The 22,012-nt window shown below is 39.0% G+C and overlaps 5 protein-coding genes across 7 annotated transcripts in view; 2 read left to right on the top strand and 3 right to left on the bottom strand.

Annotated features, from left to right (window-relative positions):
• Positions 1–3,661, top strand: part of pdcd11 (programmed cell death 11) — a 29,331-nt gene extending 25,670 nt beyond the window's left edge. For both annotated transcript variants that reach the window (XM_034300038.2, XM_034300039.2), the window contains exons 31-36: positions 1–39; positions 295–545; positions 1,322–1,490; positions 1,693–1,846; positions 2,039–2,204; positions 3,099–3,661. The exon at positions 1–39 is cut by the window's left edge and continues 114 nt beyond it. In XM_034300038.2, the coding sequence (XP_034155929.2) occupies positions 1–39; positions 295–545; positions 1,322–1,490; positions 1,693–1,846; positions 2,039–2,204; positions 3,099–3,270 (951 nt within the window). In that variant the 3' untranslated portion in view covers positions 3,271–3,661. The remainder of the gene's footprint in view (positions 40–294; positions 546–1,321; positions 1,491–1,692; positions 1,847–2,038; positions 2,205–3,098) is intronic.
• Positions 3,662–3,699: 38 nt separating this feature from the next.
• Positions 3,700–11,058, bottom strand: zgc:175214 (uncharacterized protein LOC557610 homolog). Of its 2 annotated transcripts, none has more exons than XM_034300041.2 (6): positions 9,822–11,058; positions 7,881–8,031; positions 6,944–6,986; positions 6,256–6,320; positions 5,796–5,878; positions 3,700–4,510 (listed from the first exon to the last, which is right to left on the bottom strand). In XM_034300041.2, the coding sequence occupies exons 1-6, from the start codon at positions 9,844–9,846 to the stop codon at positions 4,500–4,502; spliced, it is 378 nt and encodes a 125-aa protein (XP_034155932.1). In that variant the 5' UTR covers positions 9,847–11,058; the 3' UTR covers positions 3,700–4,499. The 2 variants fall into 2 exon arrangements, with proteins under 2 accessions (XP_034155932.1, XP_034155931.1); XM_034300040.2 differs by having other exon boundaries at positions 3,701–4,510; positions 6,279–6,320; positions 9,822–11,056.
• Positions 11,059–12,046: 988 nt separating this feature from the next.
• LOC113537626 (calcium homeostasis modulator protein 1) lies at positions 12,047–15,841 on the bottom strand. The gene is made up of 3 exons (XM_026932221.3): positions 15,714–15,841; positions 14,869–15,462; positions 12,047–14,711 (listed from the first exon to the last, which is right to left on the bottom strand). Exons 2-3 carry the CDS (start codon positions 15,421–15,423, stop codon positions 14,094–14,096), a joined length of 1,173 nt encoding a protein of 390 aa, XP_026788022.1. The 5' UTR covers positions 15,424–15,462; positions 15,714–15,841; the 3' UTR covers positions 12,047–14,093.
• Positions 15,842–16,404: 563 nt separating this feature from the next.
• On the top strand, positions 16,405–19,322 carry LOC113537765 (inositol 1,4,5-trisphosphate receptor-interacting protein). Its single transcript, XM_026932404.3, has 2 exons — positions 16,405–16,710; positions 17,147–19,322. Exons 1-2 carry the CDS (start codon positions 16,664–16,666, stop codon positions 19,116–19,118), a joined length of 2,019 nt encoding a protein of 672 aa, XP_026788205.3. The 5' UTR covers positions 16,405–16,663; the 3' UTR covers positions 19,119–19,322.
• Positions 19,323–19,360: 38 nt separating this feature from the next.
• Positions 19,361–22,012, bottom strand: LOC113537766 (zona pellucida sperm-binding protein 3-like). Its single transcript, XM_034300382.2, has 8 exons — positions 21,442–22,012; positions 21,219–21,331; positions 21,041–21,138; positions 20,397–20,571; positions 20,185–20,311; positions 19,899–19,987; positions 19,748–19,821; positions 19,361–19,583 (listed from the first exon to the last, which is right to left on the bottom strand). Exons 1-8 carry the CDS (start codon positions 21,946–21,948, stop codon positions 19,432–19,434), a joined length of 1,335 nt encoding a protein of 444 aa, XP_034156273.2. The 5' UTR covers positions 21,949–22,012; the 3' UTR covers positions 19,361–19,431.

The raw sequence follows: 22,012 nt of genomic DNA, 5'->3' as shown, positions 1-22,012 counted from the left end.
TACGAGTCCAGCGATGATGAGCAAGAAGATCACAGCAAGGTCTCTCTTTCTCACATACACACATAATAATTCCTAATTCATAATGTGGCATATGCACCAATAACAATTCATGGTACACGTTAATAATCTTGAAGTAACACTTGATTTTGTAAAGCTTTCATACGTTATATACAACAGTGCACAAATCCTAAATTCAGTCCCGTAACTCTACAGTTACTCCCACAGAATCGTTTCATCATTGTCCTGTTTCTCCAAACTCTCTCCTCCTCAACCTGTCTGTTTTCTCGCCCCCAGACAGCGAAGAAGTCACGGCGGGAGGCGGAGATGGAGCGTAAGGAGGCAGAGCTCAGGCTCAGCAAGCTGGAGGCGGAGCTCATGGAGCCCTCGGCCCGACCGGAGAGCGCAGAGGCGTTTGAGCGGCTGCTGCTCTCGTCCCCAGACTCGTCTCTGCTCTGGCTGCAGTACATGGCCTTCCAGCTGCAGGCCACACAGATCGAGCAGGCTCGCGCTGTAGCCGAGAGAGCCCTCAAAACCATCTCCTTCAGGTGGGTGCCAGAGAATATAGCTGGCTCCAAAATTATTGGCACCCTTAGTTTAAAAAAGAAAGAAAAAGGTATGAAAGGTCTATGGTTTAATCTCAATTTAAATATATGATTATATTGAAGAATGGCTAAGGAAATTTGGCCACTGTGTCACATATTTATACTCCAGTGAAACAGGAAGTCATGGATGACTTCTTAAAAGTTCTTAAACATCAGATGAACTTAAAAAATTTTTTTTTTGGATTTCTTAGAATGCTTCAAATAGAATGGAATAATAAATTAAAGGTTGGATTTAAATTTTTTAAACTCATTTTTCAGTGTGAGATTAAGCTAATTAATCTCAGACATTTTTTCATAAACCTTTTTACCCATCTTTACCAAGGGTGCTGATTGTGTGTAGGTCTATGTGTACAGTTTTTAATAATATGTCAGAATATTATGGCTAATTATCCTGGAAGTGAGCAAGCTATGTCTGTTGTGTCTGCTAAATACTTAGCAAGCTGTGTATGTATGCATGTCAAAATTTCTATTCTGAAAAGGCTAGTAAACAGTAGTATGCTGTTTTAGAGGTATCCCACGACTCATAGTTTTGATTGTGTAGTCTTATGTGCTCTTAAGAATATTCATGTAACAGTAGCTGGTATAAAGCACAAAAGCACCAAGAAGAACTTTCCCCAAGCAGAAAAGGATTCAGATCTCTAGGAAACACAGTATCTATGTTATTACCATGTGTATATGGTTAATTGATTGCATGTAATCCTCTTTTTGTGGCTTTGTAGGGAGGAACAGGAGAAGCTGAACGTGTGGGTAGCTCTGCTCAACCTGGAGAACATGTACGGTACTGAAGAGAGCCTTCAGAAAGTGTTTGAGCGAGCCATTCAGTACTGCGAGCCCCTGCCTGTCTACCAGCAGCTGGCAGATATTTACGCCAAGTCCAACAAGATCAAGGTGAGAATCTGCGTCTTTAATCTGGTATTTTACATTCATTTAGAGACGTTAGATTTTTTTTTTTCTTTGCCATTTTTATGCAATTCTGGGTCAGATAATGGATCATATATTTGAATTTTAAAGCATTTTAACACCTATTTTTAAGTTTATTTACTGAGGGCTGTGTGTGTGTGTGTGTGTGTGTGTGTGTGTGCGCATGTAGGAAGCAGAGAACTTGTATAAGAACATGGTGAAGCGCTTCAAGCAAGAGAAGGCCGTGTGGCAAAGTTACGGGTCCTTCTTGCTGCGTCAGGGACAGAGCGACGCAGCCAATGCTCTCCTCCAGAGGGCGCTGCAGAGTCTGTCCAATAAAGAGCGTGAGCAATTTTTTACATATTCCATTCACGCTAATGTTGCTGTAGCTGTATCTTAACTGCCAGTATTGCACTTTTAAAGTAATTTTATGTATTTTAGTTACTTATTTGGCTTGTTTTTTTTAAATGCTGTCTATATTTTCAAGTGCAGTTGCAAAAATGGATAATTGCCTCCATTCCCTTTTGCCATTACAGATGTGGACTTGATAGTAAAATTTGCTCGGTTGGAGTTCCAGTACGGGAACGAAGAGCGAGCCAAGGCCATGTTCGAAAAAGTCCTGAGCAGCTACCCCAAACGCACAGATCTGTGGTCTGTCTTTATAGACCTGATGATGAAACACGGCTCGCAGAAAGATGTCAGGTGGGTTGCCAGTTAGTTGTAGGGACTAATAACAGAAAACAAGCTCCTGTAAGAGAAAGCCTGGGAAAACCCTTCACATGGTCAAAATATTTGACATTTTCTACTGTATATAGTTCTAGAAATGACAGCTTTTCATGAACATGTACACTCCTGGGCAAACAAAATGGGCCAAGCCCAAAATGGCAAATATTAAATGGTCTTAACAACAAATCATTGGTCAAAAAATTGGCAAGAATTGAACAAATACACTCTTGAGAGCTCCTGTGCCACCATTTGCTGGTTTACTTTTGCTGCAGTGAACTGTTAGTTTGGGGGAAAAGCTAGAAACAGGGAAATTCAATTATACAGTCTTCTTGTACGCAAAGGTAAAAGCATGATAATGTTTAAAATGTTTGATGTAAAATTCAAACTAACATATGTCTGGGTGTACAAAATTTATTTTTTTTTCTTAAAAGATTAGTCATTATTTGGTGATCTACCACACCTGATGCAGCCCATCAAGGGCCACAAGGCTTAAACATTTAAAGAAATCAAAAGGAAAAGCTCTCCCATACTAAGCTCCTTTATCTATTTGTTTAATTCTTGCTAATTTCCTGACCAATGATTTGAGACCATTAAAAGCTTAATATTTTGCCATTTTGAGCTTGGCCCATTTTTTTTTTTTTTTTTTGCCCAGGAGTGTATCAAACAGAAGTACAGTTCTAGCATAATTAATTAATGTGTAAATACAGTTAAAATGCTGGTTATCATTTCAAAATTTTTAAACCCAGGTAAACTCCAGCCGCATCAAATCTTTATCTTCACCCTAACCGAAATTAGGCTTGTATCCCTTGTCGAAGCTAAATTAAGCATGGACAGATCCACAATAAAATCTGAATTAATCCTCCTCTCTAGGGCTCTCTTTGATCGTGTGGTCCACCTGAGTGTGTCAGTGAAAAAGATCAAGTTCTTCTTCAAGCGCTACCTGGACTACGAGAAGAAGCACGGCACACCAGAGAGCATCCAAGCAGTCAAGCAAAAAGCTGTAGAGTATGTGGAGTCAAAAGGGACTGATGCTGCTAACTAGAACAGGCGGGGATTTTGGAACCATTAATCATGGGACCCAGTAAACATGAGGACAGTAATCCTAATTTTGTGGGTTTGGAAGGACAGAATGTATCTTCATTATGCCATTATCTCCGGTTCTTGGTAAAATTGCATCAGTTTTGCTTGTCTGGATTCTTTTGTGGAATCTAATTGACGAACTTAATAGGATTGATGAACAGACATCAGCCTTTTAACCAGAAGAAAACTGAAGCAGATGATTAAGAGGCTGACCAGTACATTTTTTTTTCAAAATAAATGGAATAGGAAAATTAAATAGGATTAGAAGTTTTTCTTTTTTTTTTTTTTTTAACAAGTTTGTACTGATATCATGAATGCAAGATTTTGTAACTGAATTAAAGTGTTCCAAATCAGTCACTCTTTATAAAGAGCTTTATCCACAAAACATTTTATTCAAAAAAAACAACAAAAAAAAACATCAAACTATACAAAATGAAAAAAGTGGCAATGGGTTGGCCCTGATACATATTCAGTAATGGGGAAGTACAGTTTCACTGCTGATTATTAGTTCATATCTTCATATTTCTTCTTTTAATCACTATACAAGGCCCGATAAAGACTTGCAGAACCTTTCGAACAGAACAACACATTTTATCTACATACTATAGCCTTTAAACTTCAGGCCAAAACAGACTGATTATCATGCATTTCTGTCGTGTCTGCTTAGTTACACACTGTGTTTGTGAACAGTGCTCGTCATACACTTGCTGCAGTTCAGTGTTGTTTCTCATTAGTTGCTTAGAGGCGCCTCGTGAGATGAAACCACTGAGCTGTTTACCTGCCTCTTGTCCTCCATCCTCACCCGCAGTGCACTTCTGGCACCTTGCTAAGGAACACTGGTCTAATCACAAAGTCAAAGAAACGGCAAATATTTTTGGTTCTTGCCAATCAGGTGCTACTTCTCAAGTCCACTAGGCCTCCATGGGTTGGTGCATATGGAGGTTGTATTTCGTCTCCTCCAGTGGTGGCGGTCAGATCTTGTGTGCTCCAAGTATGGCAGTTGTGGAGACGATGGCCCATGGGCGTGGCCCAACGTTTTTGGGGTTGTGCCATTTTTTTTTTTTTTTTTTTTTTTTAATTAGGATCACACTTCCTCAGGGTCTTGTGGCCCCTCTGCTCCACGAGGCGTGTTGTGCAGTCGCATGATGGGCTTGTTGCACATGGGGCAAACACTGCGAATCTCCAGCCATTTCAACAGGCACCTGAAAAGAACAGTATGCAAATATCATAATTTAATGAGAATCGTCTTTATTCATGAGCAAGTATGAATGATACTGACTGATGAGCATTTATATAGAACTACTATAGTTTGTATGGTGCTTTCCCTTCATTTAATTTGGCAGACACTTTCAGGCAAGCAACTTGTAATCTAATGTGAGACATTCGAATCCAAACAGAGTGGAGCAGTTAAGATTCTTGCTCAATGGCCCAACAGTGGCTCTCTGGAAGTCCTCAGAATTGAACTGGCAACGTTCCAGTCACTAGTGACGGACCTCAACCACGTTAACAAGTCCCTATGTGTAATCACTACAAAAACAATGCGTTGTGTCACACCCACAGACACAACGGCAACTCAAACACAGTCTGAACCATAACAATTAAACTTTAGACCTAGGGCTATGACAGTTCCTCAAGCTCAGCTAGTGATTTTTTTTTTTTTTTTTTTATTCCTCTCATGCAGTTATTATTTTGCTCTGTACTGGCTAAAATATTTTCTAACAAATTTAATTAGTTCTATTTCCCAAAATAGAAACAATCTAGTAGCCTAATTTAAACCACCATGACCTTGACCAGGCAGTTACTAAGGATGAATTTATGAATACTATACATTCATGTTAATGAATGTGGTCTTTTTTTGTCCTGTAAGCTTCATAACTGACCACTCAGTTGTGCTTGCATGCAAGTAAAAACCTCACACTCGTGCAATTTTTTATATACTAACAAACAAAAAAAAGTGCACCTCCTATTTGTATCTGGTTACAACACATTATCTGTTCGTTCAGAATACTGTATTCATATTTGGTTACATCTGTAATATAAACAATATTAAGGAAATAAAACATTTCATGCTCATGTGGCTAACAATGGAAAAAAAAAAAAAAAACTAGTACTCGTGACCTCCTTTGTGTAATGCTGACTGGGCTTACTAGTGTATCATTAGCAGCGTTAGCACTTTAAAGCTTGGAGCTATTTTCAGATCAGGTGTAAGTGGATGCCACAAGCAAAGACTTGCAAATATCAAAAGTGTAAGTGCTACCGGACGCTGGCGCAGAACCTGTCATAAGATGCTTTTGATATTTTAGCCGCCGTTGGCGTAATGCTTGACATCCACCACGTCCCTGCCAAAGCCCTTTAATAATGTCCTGCAGTCTGTTTCATTTGGCAAGTCCATGATAAACAAGTTTTACAGTCTCTTGTTTTTGAGTGCAACACTGCTTTTTCTTTCTTCCTTCCTTTTTTTTGGAATTAGCTTGAACTAGTGCTTACTTCTTATGGAAGGTGTGCGAGCATGGACACACGCCCAGCTCATCCCGGGCTTTGAATTCCTCCAGACACACTGCACAGGGTTGCTGCAAATGACAGATCAGACACATGCTTCAGGACTTTAAACAATCTCATTAACAATAAAGTTCATCATGTTTTTTGGTTACTGGGTTGATCTAGCAAAAATGTCTCACTTTTTTAAAATAGGTAATGAGCAATTCAGAGCTTCTAGGGTCCTTGCAGCTGATATGTATAGAATATTATCGTCATGAGACTTAATATTAAAAACCACCTGCATACTAAAAATGCGTGAAAAACAGTTTGGTAGTGAGATATTTCCTCCTTGAGGTTTGAAAACCAGGCCAGATGGAAGGTAGAAAGAAAGTGCATCAACTTTACACCCACACACCCACATCGCGTCTCAAAGCCAAGACGTATAGTTTACATGTGAACACAAATTCACCACATGAGAGCTTGCACACGTACTCCAAGAAGGCTCAGCTTCTTCCCTGCCCCTTTCAGCACCACCTGTTAGGAGAAACATGAAGGAAACTTGAGAAAATCAGACAACACTGCCACATTTGCTTGTTAGTCTTCAGAATAACTGTATTACTCTATAACAGCTTGTTTACCAACCATGTAATATCATGAATGCCATTTAGCTGTTGTGTTTCTTCAATTCAACAGGCTCTTAGTTCAAGTGCAGCTCATAAACCAATTTGACAGATGACACGGTTTATACACTTGGCTAGTATGCTCCCCCCACACATACAAACCCGCAGTGCTGCAAGGTCATCGTCTGAAGGTCATCTATGAGGCGTGAGATTGGGTTTCATGGTGATGACTACAGAGCTTATGCTATATTTAAATCCACTGTTCTTAACCCACAGATCCTGCATGTTAGTAGGATTAAATAACTGCTGCTGCCGATTCACTTCAGTCCGTAACAAAATATTGTATCGCCAGAGTTTTAGTGGTAACTTTCACAAGCTCCATCATTTTCAGAAGATTGATGAGCTAAGCCTTCTTTGTTCAGCTCAGAAACATTTAACCTTCCAAGAAGGAACAAAGCAGACCATCTGCTTTAAATTAAACTTCAAACAGTGGCTACAAAGTTTTTCCATGTTATAATGGTAGCCATATTGCAGTACCTCATTGTAGCTGTACTGTTGCCTTGTGTCTTGTTGCTTCAACCTGCAGAGGCAGAAACAAACAAAAAAAAAAAACCATCAAGACCACCTATACTTCCTGTGTGTGTGTTCCAATCCTACATGCACTTCAACTGCAGAAACCAAATATTGGTTTTGCTTAACACATTATTATATAAAGATTGCACTTCCCAAAAACATACTGGATACTGTATATTTGTACCTAAGGACCGCTGCTATAATCATAAAGACACGTCCTTTGGTCATCCCAGGACTCTTATTCACAATATGCTCATACTGAACATCCTTTAAGTAAAATTAGTACTGTTTGACTTCATAATTGACTTTATTCTGGTGTCACCCAGAAGAGGATGGATTCCCTTTTGAGTCTAGCTCCTCTCAAGGTTTCTTCTTCATGTCCTCTCAGGAGGTTTTTCCTTGCCACTGGCACCTCTGGCTTGTTCATTATGGAGCTAAACATAAATCTACATCTGGAATGTATATGTATTATTTTTGACACACATCAATGGTCAGCCATAAAAGACACTTTGGTTTGTATGCTTCTTAAAACAAGGAAGTGGTAAGTGTGTGATGAAATGCCTGAATGAAAGAGCATTGCCCTATTATAGTGATGGAAATAGTTAGTGTTACTGAACTGTTGGAAGACAGATTAACACATGCACTTCATCTGTAGAAACAATATATTGGTTTTGAGGAGCACTTATTATTAAATGTATTATGTTTACACATATCTATGGTCAGCCATAAAGGCCAATATTTGCTGATCCATATGCGTCTTTAAAACAGAGGAAGTGGTGTGTGATGACCGCAAAGTAATAGAGTCTTAAGTGTCTTGATATGACTTTTTTTATACTTATATGCTGTATGGACTGTTATGTGAACATGCACCAACCGAGTGCGCATGTGTGTATGCTCGCACCTGAACAGGTAGCAACAGAAGATGACACTGAGCATAAAGATGAACAAGCCAATGCCCAGCACGATGACATAGACGTTGAGCGGCAAATGGTACAGATCTTCCGACGACATGTCGCAGTGTGAATGCTGCAGTCCTACTCCACAAAGGCAGCCTATACATAAACACACCATTCATTCACATAAAGATAGACAAATGTGCAATCGGTAGAGGCTGGTATCGGGCTGATCATAAAAGCAGGGGCAAATATTTGGCCAGGAAGACCAGTGGCTTTTTAGTTGCTGTCTACACACTCTATGCCAAGGGAACTCTGGGTAATTAGCAATGCACAAGCAAACATGGAAGACTGTGGTGCTGCCTCCAACAAAACCACCATCTGGCCCTTCAGAGATGAGCACCTGGTGTGTGTGTGTGTGTGTGTGTGTGTGTGTGTGTTATAAAGATCCCCATTCATACTAAAAAAAAAAAAAGAGTTGGGGCATATTGCTTTTCACATTCATTCATATATGACATTCAGTTTATCCTGTGAGATCTTATTTGATTTCTAGGATACAAGTTTCTTACTGGAATCCTTTAGGATTTTTTGACAAGGGATGCTTTGAAATTTGATGAATGACATCTGTTTTATTTACTGTAGGGCCACTTTCAGAAAGGTTTGGTGGTGCTGCTATGGTTCTAGACTGTATTTGATGGTAGTCCCATGGTTCTACCACCAGACACAACTAATAGTGTTAGCTTTTTTTTTAAAGTATAACATTATAAAGGTGACTAATATCAAGGATATCTGATATTGCGGTGGTGGTTAGGGGGTGTAGTGTCAGCCTAATATAGGTTATAATATCAACTTTGAACTCAACCTACATGTCTACTAAGATTGAAAACAAGAAATGGGTTAAAATATGTTTTATAGTTCTTAAATTACAAATGTCAAAAAATCCTAAAGGATTCCAGTAAGAAACTTGTACAGGATTCTAATTAGAATATCTACAGGAATTGACCACTTCTACATGAGTTTTAATGGGATCCATTCAGGTTTATATGGCTGTAAAAATGGCTGTAATTCCTAAACAGTTAGTGTAATATTTTTGTTAAACATCTTAAATTAAAGCTGAAAGTCTACACTTCACTCACATCTTGCTTCATTTCAAATCCATTGTGGTGGTATACAGAGGCAAAACTACAAAAATTGTGTTACTGTTCGAATACGTATAGACCTGACTGAATATATATATATATATATATATATATATATATATATATATATATATATATATACACACACACACACACACACACTAATTTAAAAGAAAATCATATTAGGATTTTAAAACTCCCAAAGCACCCCCTGTAATTTCCAATAACGTTCCAATAACAAGACATTATTTCCAATAAATACAAGTAGAGATCCAATAAGATTCTAAAAATCCAATAAGATCCTACAGGATCAACTGAAATTCTGTTTAAAAGATCCCGATGTCCAATAAGATTCCAAAGGATCCAAAGATCATTTAAACAATCACAATGTGCAACAAGATTCTAAAAAACAAATAAGATCCTACAGGATCAACTGAAATTCTGTTTAAAAAAATCACAATGTCCAATAAGATTCCAAAGGATCCAAAGATTGTTTAAACAATCACAGTGTCCAGTAAGATTCTAAAAATCAAATAAGATCCTACGGGATCAACTAAAATTCTGTTTAAAAGATCCCAATGTCCAATAAGATTCTAAAAAACAAATAAGATCCTACAGGATCAACTGAAATTCTGTTTTAAAAATCAAAATGTCCAATAAGATTCCAAAGGATCCCAAGATCCTACAGGATCAACTGAAATTCCAACAGGATCTTTTGAGAAGGTTATTTAAAAGTGAGCAGAAGACATAAAAATACCAACAAGATTAAAGTAACACTGATACACAGGGGTTTGGAGTGTGTCTGCTTACCGTTACACCATTGGAATGGCTGCATGTAATCTGACACGGAACTCGGAACAAAGCGAAAGCGCCACTGAACTGATACTTTCACACAATTCGCGATATTGTTGTTGTTGTTGTTGTTGTTGTTGCTGTTGTTGTTGTTGCTAGCAGCACTCCGTGTACGTTCGTGTTAAATGTCCGAGGTTTTTCCGAGTCCCTGTTCCTGAAGCTCGTAAAGGAGACCTCGCTTTCCTGTGGTAATTACTGAGCTTTGTCGTCTTTTGGCGTCGTTTTTGTTGTCATCGTTTGTTGTTGTTGTCGATAATCGCAGCACAAAAAGATTTCGCGTGCGCGCGCCCACAAAGACAAAGGGATCATGTCGTGTCCTTGATATTCGTTTCCTGTGTTTGGAGAATGACTCAATTGGAGTATTAAAGTGACACAGACTGAAGAAATCTTAGACCACGTTCAGTGTCTGTCTCTCTCTCTCTCTCTCTCTCTCTCTCTCTCACACACACACACACACACACACACACACACACGCATACAAACAAAAGAAGTTCAGAATCATAGAAGCTTGAAGATTAAAATTAAGGTCTTAGCTCAAGGAGACTCATTACAAGGTCTTGGGATCCTTCAAGATGTTTCCAACTGTTGGGGTGAAAAAAAAAACAAAATGAAAGGATCCGGATTGAGGCCCCACTTCATCTATGAAGACACATCCTGTAAAATGGTCTTGCTCCTGAACGATCTCCTACTAGATTTTGTCAAGCTTTGTCCATCTGATGTCATTCTGCTTCTTGGAAAGTCCTCCTCTTTGTCTCTTTCTGAAAATGGCTGATTCGTCAAAGGTATTCCTTACGCACGGCCTCTCCAAAAAGAAGAAGGAGAAGAAGAAGAAGAAGAAGAAGAAAACAAAACCAACGACATCCCCGTACAAACCCTCAAACGGAGAATGAGCTGTGTGGTTGCATGTATGACTGTATATGCAGCCTGTATGGGGGAGTGTTTTTCTTGCCACCTCAAACCATCTGGTCCCTCAGTCCTTGAAGAGGAAAAACAAAAACCCACAATGGCTGATAACAGTCCATCCAGAATTCCTTGCTCTCTCTGGACTGGCTGTAGGGTGGAGCATTATCTGTGTGTGTGTGTGTGTGTGTGTCAAGCAAGACTGTCGTTGTCCCAGAGTGTTAGCTGCTGTGTTTCTCGCTGCCTCAGCCTCCCAGCTTCAGTTTGTAAACAGATCTCTGCTCATGTGATCCCCGGTTTGCCTCGCAACTCATCCACTCGCACCCTCCCCTCGCCCTCCCTCTATCCTGTGTGCTATTCCCCTCCTCCAAGCTCTCTCACACTCACTCTGTCTTCCTGTCTTCCTCTTTCTCCTTGTCTCTTTCAGGGGTGAATGCAGTCGAAAGATGACCTCTCTCTCTCTCTACCTCTCTCTCTCTCTACCTCTCTCTCTCTTTTTGGTTGCAGCATCCAAATGATATAAGGATGCATATGCACTGCAGCAGGAACAACAACACTGGCAGATGAAACACAAAGAGGGCAAAATAAGGATAGATGAAATGGTCAGGATGATGGCCCTTTTCTGTCAGATAGCAGAGACATATATACAATGAAAACTAAGAAGCTGTGTGTGGTTTTAGTGTGACCTACTAAATGGCTCACATGATAAAAGCCTAAAGCCTTTGCCTTGCTCCTGCTGATGAACATAAACATCTCTACAGATGGAGAGATGGTTTAAACAAAGTGCACTAGTAGCTTTAGCAGCTTTAGACCAAACAGCCACTGATGATCTCAGTTATACAGGCCTTACCGAGGCATTTAGTCTTTGCAGTGATGTCAGGATAATGTGTAATTCTACTGTGGAAAAGAACGTTGATGCGTCTATCCAAAGCGATGTATAGAAAAGCAAACTAAAGACAAGTAAAGCATATAGCAGTTAGAGCATTACAGGGCTCAAAGCCGCATTTTTTAACATTTTTTAAATTATTATTATTTCAGGTGTACTGCTTTCGCCTTTTTTTTTTTACTCATGGACAATCGATTTACTTTTTAATATTTGATATTTAGATATTTAGGCAGAATCAAAATTCATCTGTCTTGCAGTTTTAAGTAAAAAAAAAGAGAAACTAAAGAATCTGGATATGTGGATAAATAATTTGTGCATGAAAGGGTTAATGAGTGATTATTTCTCCACAGATGTAGGAGTAGCTAGAGGTCAGTTGACTGAAGAGATAACGATGAGGCGCATGTTTAAATGAGTGACTGATGAGGATGATGATAATCAAATTGATGGCTCATTTCCCACTGTAAACTTGTAATTCTTTAAAATTGGGCAGTAATGTTGTTTTCCTTTAAGTAGATTAGGTTCAACATGTAGAGCTAGGCGGGGTGTCTTTCAGTGGAACTGGAATGAAATCTTTAAATGCAATTTTCTCCCTTTTCACTTTTGGGACTTTAACCAGATTTTAAAATACTATAACTTTACTTCTGGTTGAGATACATGGAAAAGGGAAATGCAGTTCTAGAAATTCAGTTCTAGAAAACCTGCCATTTTCTGAAGTATTACAGTATAGTGGAAATTTTTCTAAAATTTAATGATGTAAAGGATTTTCCCAGGCTGCCTTAAAAACAACCAGATTAGGTCTAACTGCTCCAGTGTTTGCAAGTTCAATAAAGTCTCTTGTGTCTCATATGCCTTTATTGTTGGAGTACAAAGATTATAGTTTTGAATTTGCACTATATAATTGCCTACTTTAAATATTTATTGACAGTTCAACAACTGCACTTAGAATTCATGCAGAACTATGATCTTAAACAAGTTTCAAGTCAAAGGGTTTTATTTTTTTAAGTGCAGGGAATTGTCTGTGACAATTGCACATAAGCTACTGATGATCAAGATAGGTTTTAGATTTAGGTGGAAAAATGCTGGATTATTCCTTTAAGAAGGAAGGAATGCATTTATTTGTCATATATACATTACAGTACAGCGAGATTCTTCTCATCACATACCAGCTTGTTAGGAAATTGGGGTCAGTGCACAGGGTCAGCCATGATACAGCGCCCCTGGAGCAGAGAGGATTAATGACTTGAACCCTCGACCTTCTGATTGGTAACACAGCACCTTAACCACTGAACTTCCAGCTGTAACTAAAAATACTTTTTAAAAATTAACCCATCTGCCAGATATGGTAAAATAATGTACTATTATTGAAATGAATCACAGTGCAGTTGTAAAAAAAAAAAAAAAAAATCATATTTCATTGTTTATGTTGTATGGATAAACAAGAACAGTCTTTGGGCTGTCATTACAAATTATTCATGACACTGGATGGCAGCACATACACGATCAGATTACATATGCATTGTCCCAGGTCCATCCACTAATAATTATTATTTAATTTATATTGTCTCTACTATAAATGTGGACAGAATATAGTCAACGGTGCACTCTGGTGGGACCAGAGGAATAGCACACTAATATTTTCTTTGTATTAGTTTAAGTCATCTACTGACAAACATGCTAAACAAGTAAACCATACATACCAAAAAAGCACAAACATAAATATAATCATATAATCAGTGTTTGTGCAATGTGGTGATATGCTTAATGTCCATTAAGAACAGTAAAAATCTTCAGGAATACGAACATCTAAAGTCTGATATGAATCTTAAATCTCTCTAAAGGAACATCTGTCAAAAGGTGGACGAAAGCAGACATATGCAAATGGTGATTTTGTTTCTTCATCAGTATGCAAAGCTGCATGATTGCCTCCCTGTCCTGATTTGCAAGAGGTGGTGAGGGTCAGCGAGACGGGTGTGAGCAGACACACAGTCTGCGCAGTACTGCATAAACAAGAGAGAATTTACTTTTATCTATGTCCAAGACATTGTGATGCTTTGTTGGCATTTGTTCAGGAATTGCTAGCTGCTCTTCATAATGTTTGATGAGATGAAAGTGCGCTATAGAGCATTTACTGGACAACACCCCATAATACACACATTCCCATACAATAGACATTCAGTTTCTGAATGAGCCGTAGTCAAAGGATTCAGAAGGCAAACCAGATGCTACGTCTTCACTCAGTTCTGCTTGAGCAAGGAATATAGGAACGTTAGGTCTAAATCTGATTTTATTTAAATGAAAACTCAGCTTTGTCTGCAATGTACAGAGATTGTGTCTTTTTTGTTCTTCTAAAACCTTTGCCCAGGCTTAAATTTGCCTGTTCCTTTAGTGTAGCTGATTTCTGTCAGCATTGGAAGCATTTAGCAATATCTCCACCACTAAGATCTTCAGACCTTGCTGTAATATACAGCCCACTCTTTCTTTTTAATGCTGGATGGGTGATCATATCCATTCCAGGTGTGCTGGTTCATGTGAGCGTTACCATTCATATAGCTATTTCCATTTTTGGATGTGATGTATCCATTCTCATAGGCCTTTTGATCTGTGGTAAATGTAAGGTTGTCATAGCCAGTTTTCACCCCATTTTGGTTTCCATTTGCTTTGGTGTTGGCATCATCACTGGCTCCACTCTTTCTCAGACTTAACGGAGGCTTAGATATGTGCCAATTCCATAAAACTTTATTCATCTCCTCCTGGGTGTGAATGCCTAGCAGTTTATTGTCCTCTTTAGACTGTTCATCATCGTCCTCTTTATTGTCATCCCCGTGTTGGCCGTGTAAGCTGCGCATGTCCCCACTGACACTCTCAAAGTACTGATGGATGCAGACTTTGGCAAAACTCTTGGCATGCTCCGCGCAGAGCTCGTCAAACATCTTACGCTCGATGTCGGCATAGTGCGACCAGTATTTAGTTTTGAGGAACACAGCTTGGCTGAAGCAAGGACGAACGGCACGGACGGCGAATGCAATTAACGTAAGGATCAACAGGAAGAGCCAGCCGAATGCCTGTGGATTTAGAGAGATAGGTGCACAGACAAAAAGCATAGAGAGTTAATACAATATAATAAACAATTACTGTATGTAAAGACTTTAATACGAACACACAAGTCTGAATCCTTTATTGCCATAATATTGCCAAAAAGAAAAGGTCGTACTCTCATACCTGTGACACACATCGTATATACCTGGTGGCTGCTTCTCTAGATAAAATATGCTGTCCATCAAATATGTGTTTGCAAGGGATTTTGGCAAGCAACGTTATCATCTCCTCCTCCGATAGGTCATGCCCAGTAAAATTTCCAATAACAAACTCAGAAATATCCAAGTCCATACTAAATGCACAAAGGAAGCTTTTCCCATCCATTAATGTGACCGTAATCCAGACTGCAGGGGCAACCAATGAACGCTGTGACACAGAAATGAACATGTAGCGCAAAATTGTAGGATCCTTGCCTCTGTGACCTGCTGGTCGTTTCCATTCCTCGGAAAGTATAGACACGTTATTGTTCAGGACAAACCCGAGTAGAAAGAACCAAAGAGCTGGAATTACCAGTACACCAATTCCATAGGAGTAGTTGTATTCAGGCATGCAGGGGCAGTTGAACTCAAAAGCGGAGTAGAGTTGAGCACTAGCCAGTGCCATAAGGCCACAAACACCATGCATAAACGTCTCTTGGTTGGACTGAAGAAACTGGAACATCATACGAAACTTATCCATTTTGGCTTGTTAGGTGGTTTCCTTGAAAACTAAATCTGTCTAGGAGACAAAAATACTTATCAAATTTTAATATTTAAACTTTAATACTTTGAATTTTTAATAAAGGCCATGTCATACATGTTGCATCTATAAAGGAGATAAAAGTTAAGCACATTAAACTGTGATCAAGCACTAATTAAATCACTACTAACAGACTGATTCCTTATGATCACATATACAGATTTATACAGAAAGTAAGTTTGGGTAATTCTAATGCTTTTAAAAATACAAACAGAGTGTGATGTACTTACAAAATTTTCAGTTGGTGTTCAGCAGGGTGCAATTACTCCAAATTTGTGAGAAATAAAATTCTTCCGTGGAATAGCTGAAGAGTTGACGCAGTCTTCAGGACTGGAAAAAAGACATTATTTACTTCAGCTCCGCCCTCCACACACAGACACACACTCTCTCTCTCTCTCTCTGTCCCTCCACCTGTCAGCTTGTGATGTAATCACTCACACATCTGGCAGACTCAGGTGATCAAAAACAGCATATTTATCTAACTTCTCAGTAGTTAATTGAAAGCTAACTATAAATACAGAATATAATACAAATAATTGTTAGACATATGATTGGGTTTTTTGTGCTATAGTCTTTTTGCTAGAAACGTCCTCTCATTTACATAGCTTAACATAACCACAGACAGGCAGTGTGGTCCTAGCCAAAGTCACTGCCTCACCCTATTCAAATTTTACAGTGCCATGTCATTCTGTAAGAAGCTGTGATCACTGAAACACAAAGACAAAATTTGACATGAATCTCTCACAACAATAGTAAAAATAAATTATTTTGGCAAAATTTGAATTTCCCAATTTTTTTTTACCATTATTATTTTTCTTGCTTCAAATAATGTGTTTTGCTTAAATTATCATCATTGTACACTTGTGCTCATGGTTGTACAATTCATACACTAACGTATGATTACGTCACTTTAGCTGCAACAGTATACAGTATTTTGTATCTCAAGTAGAACAGTCACTGAGTTAGGCCTTTGCTCTACAGCACATCACTATGACCTTGTGTGTATTCTCTCTAATGTCTGTGAACAGTGTAACACATTTCAAACAGGAAAGAGTCACACATGGGCAGAGCGGAAGTGTACTGTCAAAGTCTGGCTCAATGTGATAGGCAACATCCTCTGTACAAAGAGACACAGTGGTTTAGAGCCTTGCAGTAAACTGCAATCGACTTTCAAACATTGATGCTGAAAGGTTCTATTACTTTTGACTGTAGACACAAAAAATACAGGTAGGTGGTTTGGAATATACTCTTCTATTTGACTTCAGCATTTGACTAAAATGATGAAAATGCATCATAAGAAAAAAAAAGAACCTCCTATTCTCTTTAAAGCAGGAAGTTGAGCAGTACTATGAAATGGTGCACTATAAGATCTTACTGGTTAAATGAGCTACTCAGAAGTTCATGTAGTAATCCATTATGAAATGAGACATAAAAGGAACAGTATACATCATAAATATGTTTGCATTCTACTGATGTAACTTGGCTACTACACTATACAATAAACTTACTGGTAAAAATTGTATTGTAAGTCAGGATTACTTTTCTATCCTGTGATTTTGGCCTTATTCCCATATGATTTCATGCTAGATGTTGAGTCCATTTGATTTTGTTTTAAGTAAGGACATAATGGATGTGAAAGAATAAATTCCTTATTTGGTTACAGGATGGAGGAAATGCTTCTGCGAGTGTGTGTAGTAGTGGTCAGCCTGCTGTACATAAAGGACAACACTGTCTTTCAGGAGCAGGAGGAAAAGGTCATCATGGAAATGCAAGAGCGGGAATATTTGCTGCAGAAGGAGGCGGCAAAGCTAGAGCAGGAAGTGCACCAGGTGACCACAGGGCTGCCACATTCAAATCGGGAAGTGTCACAAAGTCATCGCAGATTGACAAATGGGGAAGGGGAGGATTCAGATGTTCAACACATGCTGGCAAATGGCAAAGTAGAGTATGGAGTCATAGTGGATGAAAATTTCCCCTCAGAAGAAAGGGTAGAGCCAGAAATTGTAAGAGCCTCCCAGAATGAAATTAAGAATGTTCAAGAGGATGACGTGTCAGAGCACAAGAAGGAAGTTCCACAAAATGATCAGAAAATGAAGACACTGAATGAAGACCAAATAAAAGAAGTTCAAGATAAATCACCTTTAAATGGAGGAATGTTCAACCAAATGCCATCTGAAGACGATCCACAAATGCCAGTTAAGAAAAACACAGAAGAGATTACTGAGGAAAAACCCACTGCCTCAAGTCAACAGTCAACAGAGAACCCCTACAGCTGGTATTTATGGAAATGTCTTTCCCTGATATCATTGATCCGCCTTCTCAGGAAATTCATTAGCAAAGGCTCACAAAGCTCAAGAACAATAATTCCCATCAAAGACAAGACTACATCTAGATCTACTGGTATATTATCAAAAATATTTATTCCTGATCACCAAGTATTGAGTCGCTTTTATGACCAGAGTGTCCGAATCCCTCCTAGCACATGTGGCCGAGTATGCGAGTTTGTGGAGGGTTTTGTGGATGAACTTTTGGAAGCTGCAAGGGAAGCTAGCAATGAAGAAACTGACATGCAGATTGGGGACTTTATTGGAGTCGGGAGCTTATATGAGCTTTGGGCTACAGGCAAGACAATGGTGTGTGACTTGTATGTACCCATAACTGCACCAAGGTCACACGGATTTGATGTTGAACTTTGGAAGGAGAAAGATGTTTCATTGTTGGGTTTTGGCAAGATCAAAATGGTGAAGGCTGAAAATACTTCAAATGGTTGCCCTTGCATGGATGGGAACCCTGATGATGAGGATGTGTTATGTCTTCTTCATCCCCATAGTGAGACAAGCAAAGGTATAATGAATGCTATTGGAGGTCCACTCTGCCATGAAAATACACCATATCTTTCTAAAAAACAAGTAGCGAGATGGTTCAGGACAATGATTGTAAATGCATGGAGAGAAATCAGTCACAAGTATGAATTTGAGCTAGGATTTCGCAGCCAGGTGGCTCCTGGGGCTTTGAGAGTTCGATTCAGATCAGGGCAAATTGTTCTGTTCAATATTACACCTGTGGTCCAGGTCAAAGCTTCAAAAGTATACTTAGTCTCTTATCTTCCCACTAATCAAAACATCTCAGACATTCACTGGCCCATTTCCTTTGCTAGTTATGAAAATGCCCTCCTCCAATACTTCAACAAAACTCTTCCAAACAATTCATGCCATATTGAGTGTCTCCAAATCCTCTCTTTTCTACACAAACAGCAGAACAGTCTAACAGGGAAATGTGGGCTTACAAGTCATCACCTCAAGTCCACATTGCTACATCTGTTGATGTACAAGCCCACAGAATGGAACCGTGAGCAGCTAACTGGCAGACTGACTGATATGCTAACATTTCTTGAGCAGAGACTTCAAGCAAAGGAATTCCACCATGCTTTAGTTGGGAATTCTCTTGTTCCTAAGGACATTGGGCTTCCTAAAGAATTTCAAATGGCAAAGCTAACCAATATCTTCCTGCCAATGGCTTTGGATGAAGAATGTTACTTGAAAACTATCCACCATTTTCAGGAATTAGTGAAAAATGCTCCTTTATTTACGCAGGAGTATGGCTCAATAAGGAGCTCAAAATTACAGAGGAAATAAGCATTAAAAAAATTCTCAAATGTCTGTACCAATCCAAGCAACCCTTGTTTCCAATTTAAAGGAAAATATTTATAAAGCTACATTAATCCATGTGCATGTCTGAGGTTATGTGCTTGTTAAAGTTCTGACCAATTAAGTATTCTTTTCACCAAAGTACTGTATAGCTGTATGTTTCTTTAAACAAATTAAAGAACAGTAATTCCACCCCTCCCCACCCTTTCAGTTCTTTTAATACTGAAGAACACTTTTTCCAACAGTCAGGCTTTATTATGTAACATGTAGCAAAAACCCAAGTATAAAGATTAATCATGCATTAACGAATCACTTCCTCATCAAAGGCGTCCCAAAACATCTCAAACCCTCCATGATCCAGGGCTTCTTCCCCTAGTTCAAGGGATTTTGGTGCAGGTTGGTCAATCTGGCTCTTCTCAACTTTCCAGGAGTTGCTGGTGATCTTCATACTCACTACATCAAAATATTAAAATTACTTCTATTGTAACAAACAGTGGAGTAACAGTAAGAATTGCTTCACTAAAACTTTCAATTGATACCAAGTTTCTAGTGATCACATGACCACTACTACTTCCTCCCCTGAAATGGGGAAGTACAAATTTATAGCAACAACTGACCTGAGGGCTCTGGAGCAGGACACGAAGCATCACAGCAAGCACAGACAGAGTCATTTCCATACAACTCCAACCACCTAAAGCAAGATAAATTTATATTTCTGTACAATTAGAAGAGACTTTTGCTAAAGTTGTGCAACATCATGAACCTCACCCTTGTGTATCTGCGTTATAAGAACAAGATTTTGTGCTTGAAGTTGGTATTTCTGGTCCCAGAGACATTTCACAATGAACGAACATTTCCTAGGAAAGGGAACATTTCATGGGGGCAGGAAGTTAACAAGAACCATGGCAAATTTTAAGCTGTATTAGTATAAAAGTACTGTTCTTAGCATGTACAAAGACAAATCTGCTTTAATGCCAGCAAAGCAAAAAAATTTCAAATTCCATACCAGGATATTAGATTAGATTAGTCAAATTACATGCCATTACACATTTACCGTCTCGTTTGCAGGCTGGGAGACCATGTCCTTAAATATAAGGGCTCCCACAGAGAACCTTAATGTGGTTCTATCATCGCTAGGGTAGAACTTGCTTTGAGGATTGTTCTTACTATCCACCATGCATCTGCACAAAAGGATTATTTAAAGCTGCAAATACATATGGAACAACTGCAAGTGAAAACAGAGGCTAGCATTAGCAGATTCCTTACCCAAAGTTGTCCATCACAATGTATTTTCGTGTAGCATCAGGGCTCTGAGAAGAAGTGACATAGCACTTGCTCAAGTAAAGCCTCTTTCCATCATAAGTATGGGGAGCCTTGGCCTCGAAGTACATGGGCTGGCCAATTGTAGGACTTGGCAACTCACCAAGAGGTTCCCAATTCTCTGTCGAAAAAATAGCAAGGTGCCAAGGTAGCACAAAGTGAAGGGCACACCTTTCTTAGTTTTAGTGGTGAATATCAAGATAACACACTTAACCATAAATGGACAACACAACACCACCTGCATGTCAAAGCACAAGACAAAGATGACATCCAATCCAGTCATCTGAAATATCTTCAAAAATGGATAGTCATCTTACTGATATGGGATAATGATTGTGTTCAGAGGCACATTATTGCACCGAAAACAGCTTCATTAAAGGTATGTTAAAGGCACCCAATTTAGGGGAAAACTGCCAAAAGTTCAATTTTGGCTATACTGGTAGGGTCAAGATGGAACCACTGAAAAGCACATAGAATCAAGTTGCCATCAAGTTGAACCCAAAAGAATACACACAGTCCAACACTCAAGTACTTTATTACTAGGCTTATGAGAGCTGGCTTTACATGTAGGGAAGGTTGAGAGTGCTTACCATCTACAGGTGTGAGGGAGACTCCACCTTGTAAGCTCAAGAAAACAGTCCCTGCTTCGACTTGAGGATGGTAGCCAACACTGTACGAGCGGAAATGCCTATAAAGCAAGCATTAACATTTAGCCTTACTAGAAGCAGCACATTCAATTGTAACATGATGAGAGAGAAAAGTTCTAACTTGTTGTAATGACACTCCAGTGGCACAGAAAATGCTAGCTCACGAATAATTGGTTCACTGGTCACAGGCTCATAGGACAGTGTGTTTGAATACAAGACACGGTTTTCATTTTCCTGTAAAGACAAAGAAAGTAAGAGGAATTTAACTACAACAAATAGATAATCACTCAAGTCTACTTCGGGCACAGCATAGGAAGAAAACTTGGCCAATTAGAAATACATACATGACGTTGTGCATTGCAGCTGTTGATGGAATATAGGAAGTAGTAATGCTCAGGTGTGACTTTATTCACAGGACATGTTCCCACTTTGAGATATTTCCCAGCATCTGGACTGATAAAGATACTCTTCAAAACCCTCACATAAATCCGGTCAATGTGGCACAAAAGCTCTACATTTCTTGGTTTAGAAGGCAGGGGAGACTCTATTGCAGGAAGCAGTGATGGCAGCAATATAGACCTCATCAAAGCAGGTACTGGTCTGCGGTTTCTTGCAGGTTTAAAAATGAGCTTATGGACATCCGAAGAGCGGATTTGCTGAAATTGTGGCAATTTCAAAGGTGGACATGGAGTATTAAGACTTGGGTCTGTTGGAACATTTTTCTTGTAATGTGGCAACAGTTCCTCCAGTTCAAGCCATGTGTCATCTGATGCAGCATTATCAGTCATAAAAGGATGAGGACTCACCATATAATTCAGCACCACTAAGAGTAACACAGCTTTCAGTAACATTTTTTATGCATGTATAAAAGACCCACAAGAATACCTTTCAAACCAACCTTAGACTATTTATAGC

Source organism: Pangasianodon hypophthalmus, chromosome 26, assembly GCF_027358585.1.
Source record: "Pangasianodon hypophthalmus isolate fPanHyp1 chromosome 26, fPanHyp1.pri, whole genome shotgun sequence".
NCBI lineage: Eukaryota > Metazoa > Chordata > Actinopteri > Siluriformes > Pangasiidae > Pangasianodon > Pangasianodon hypophthalmus.
The sequence above is the reverse complement of the archived record's forward strand: the minus strand, read 5'-3'. Positions and strand labels throughout refer to the sequence as shown.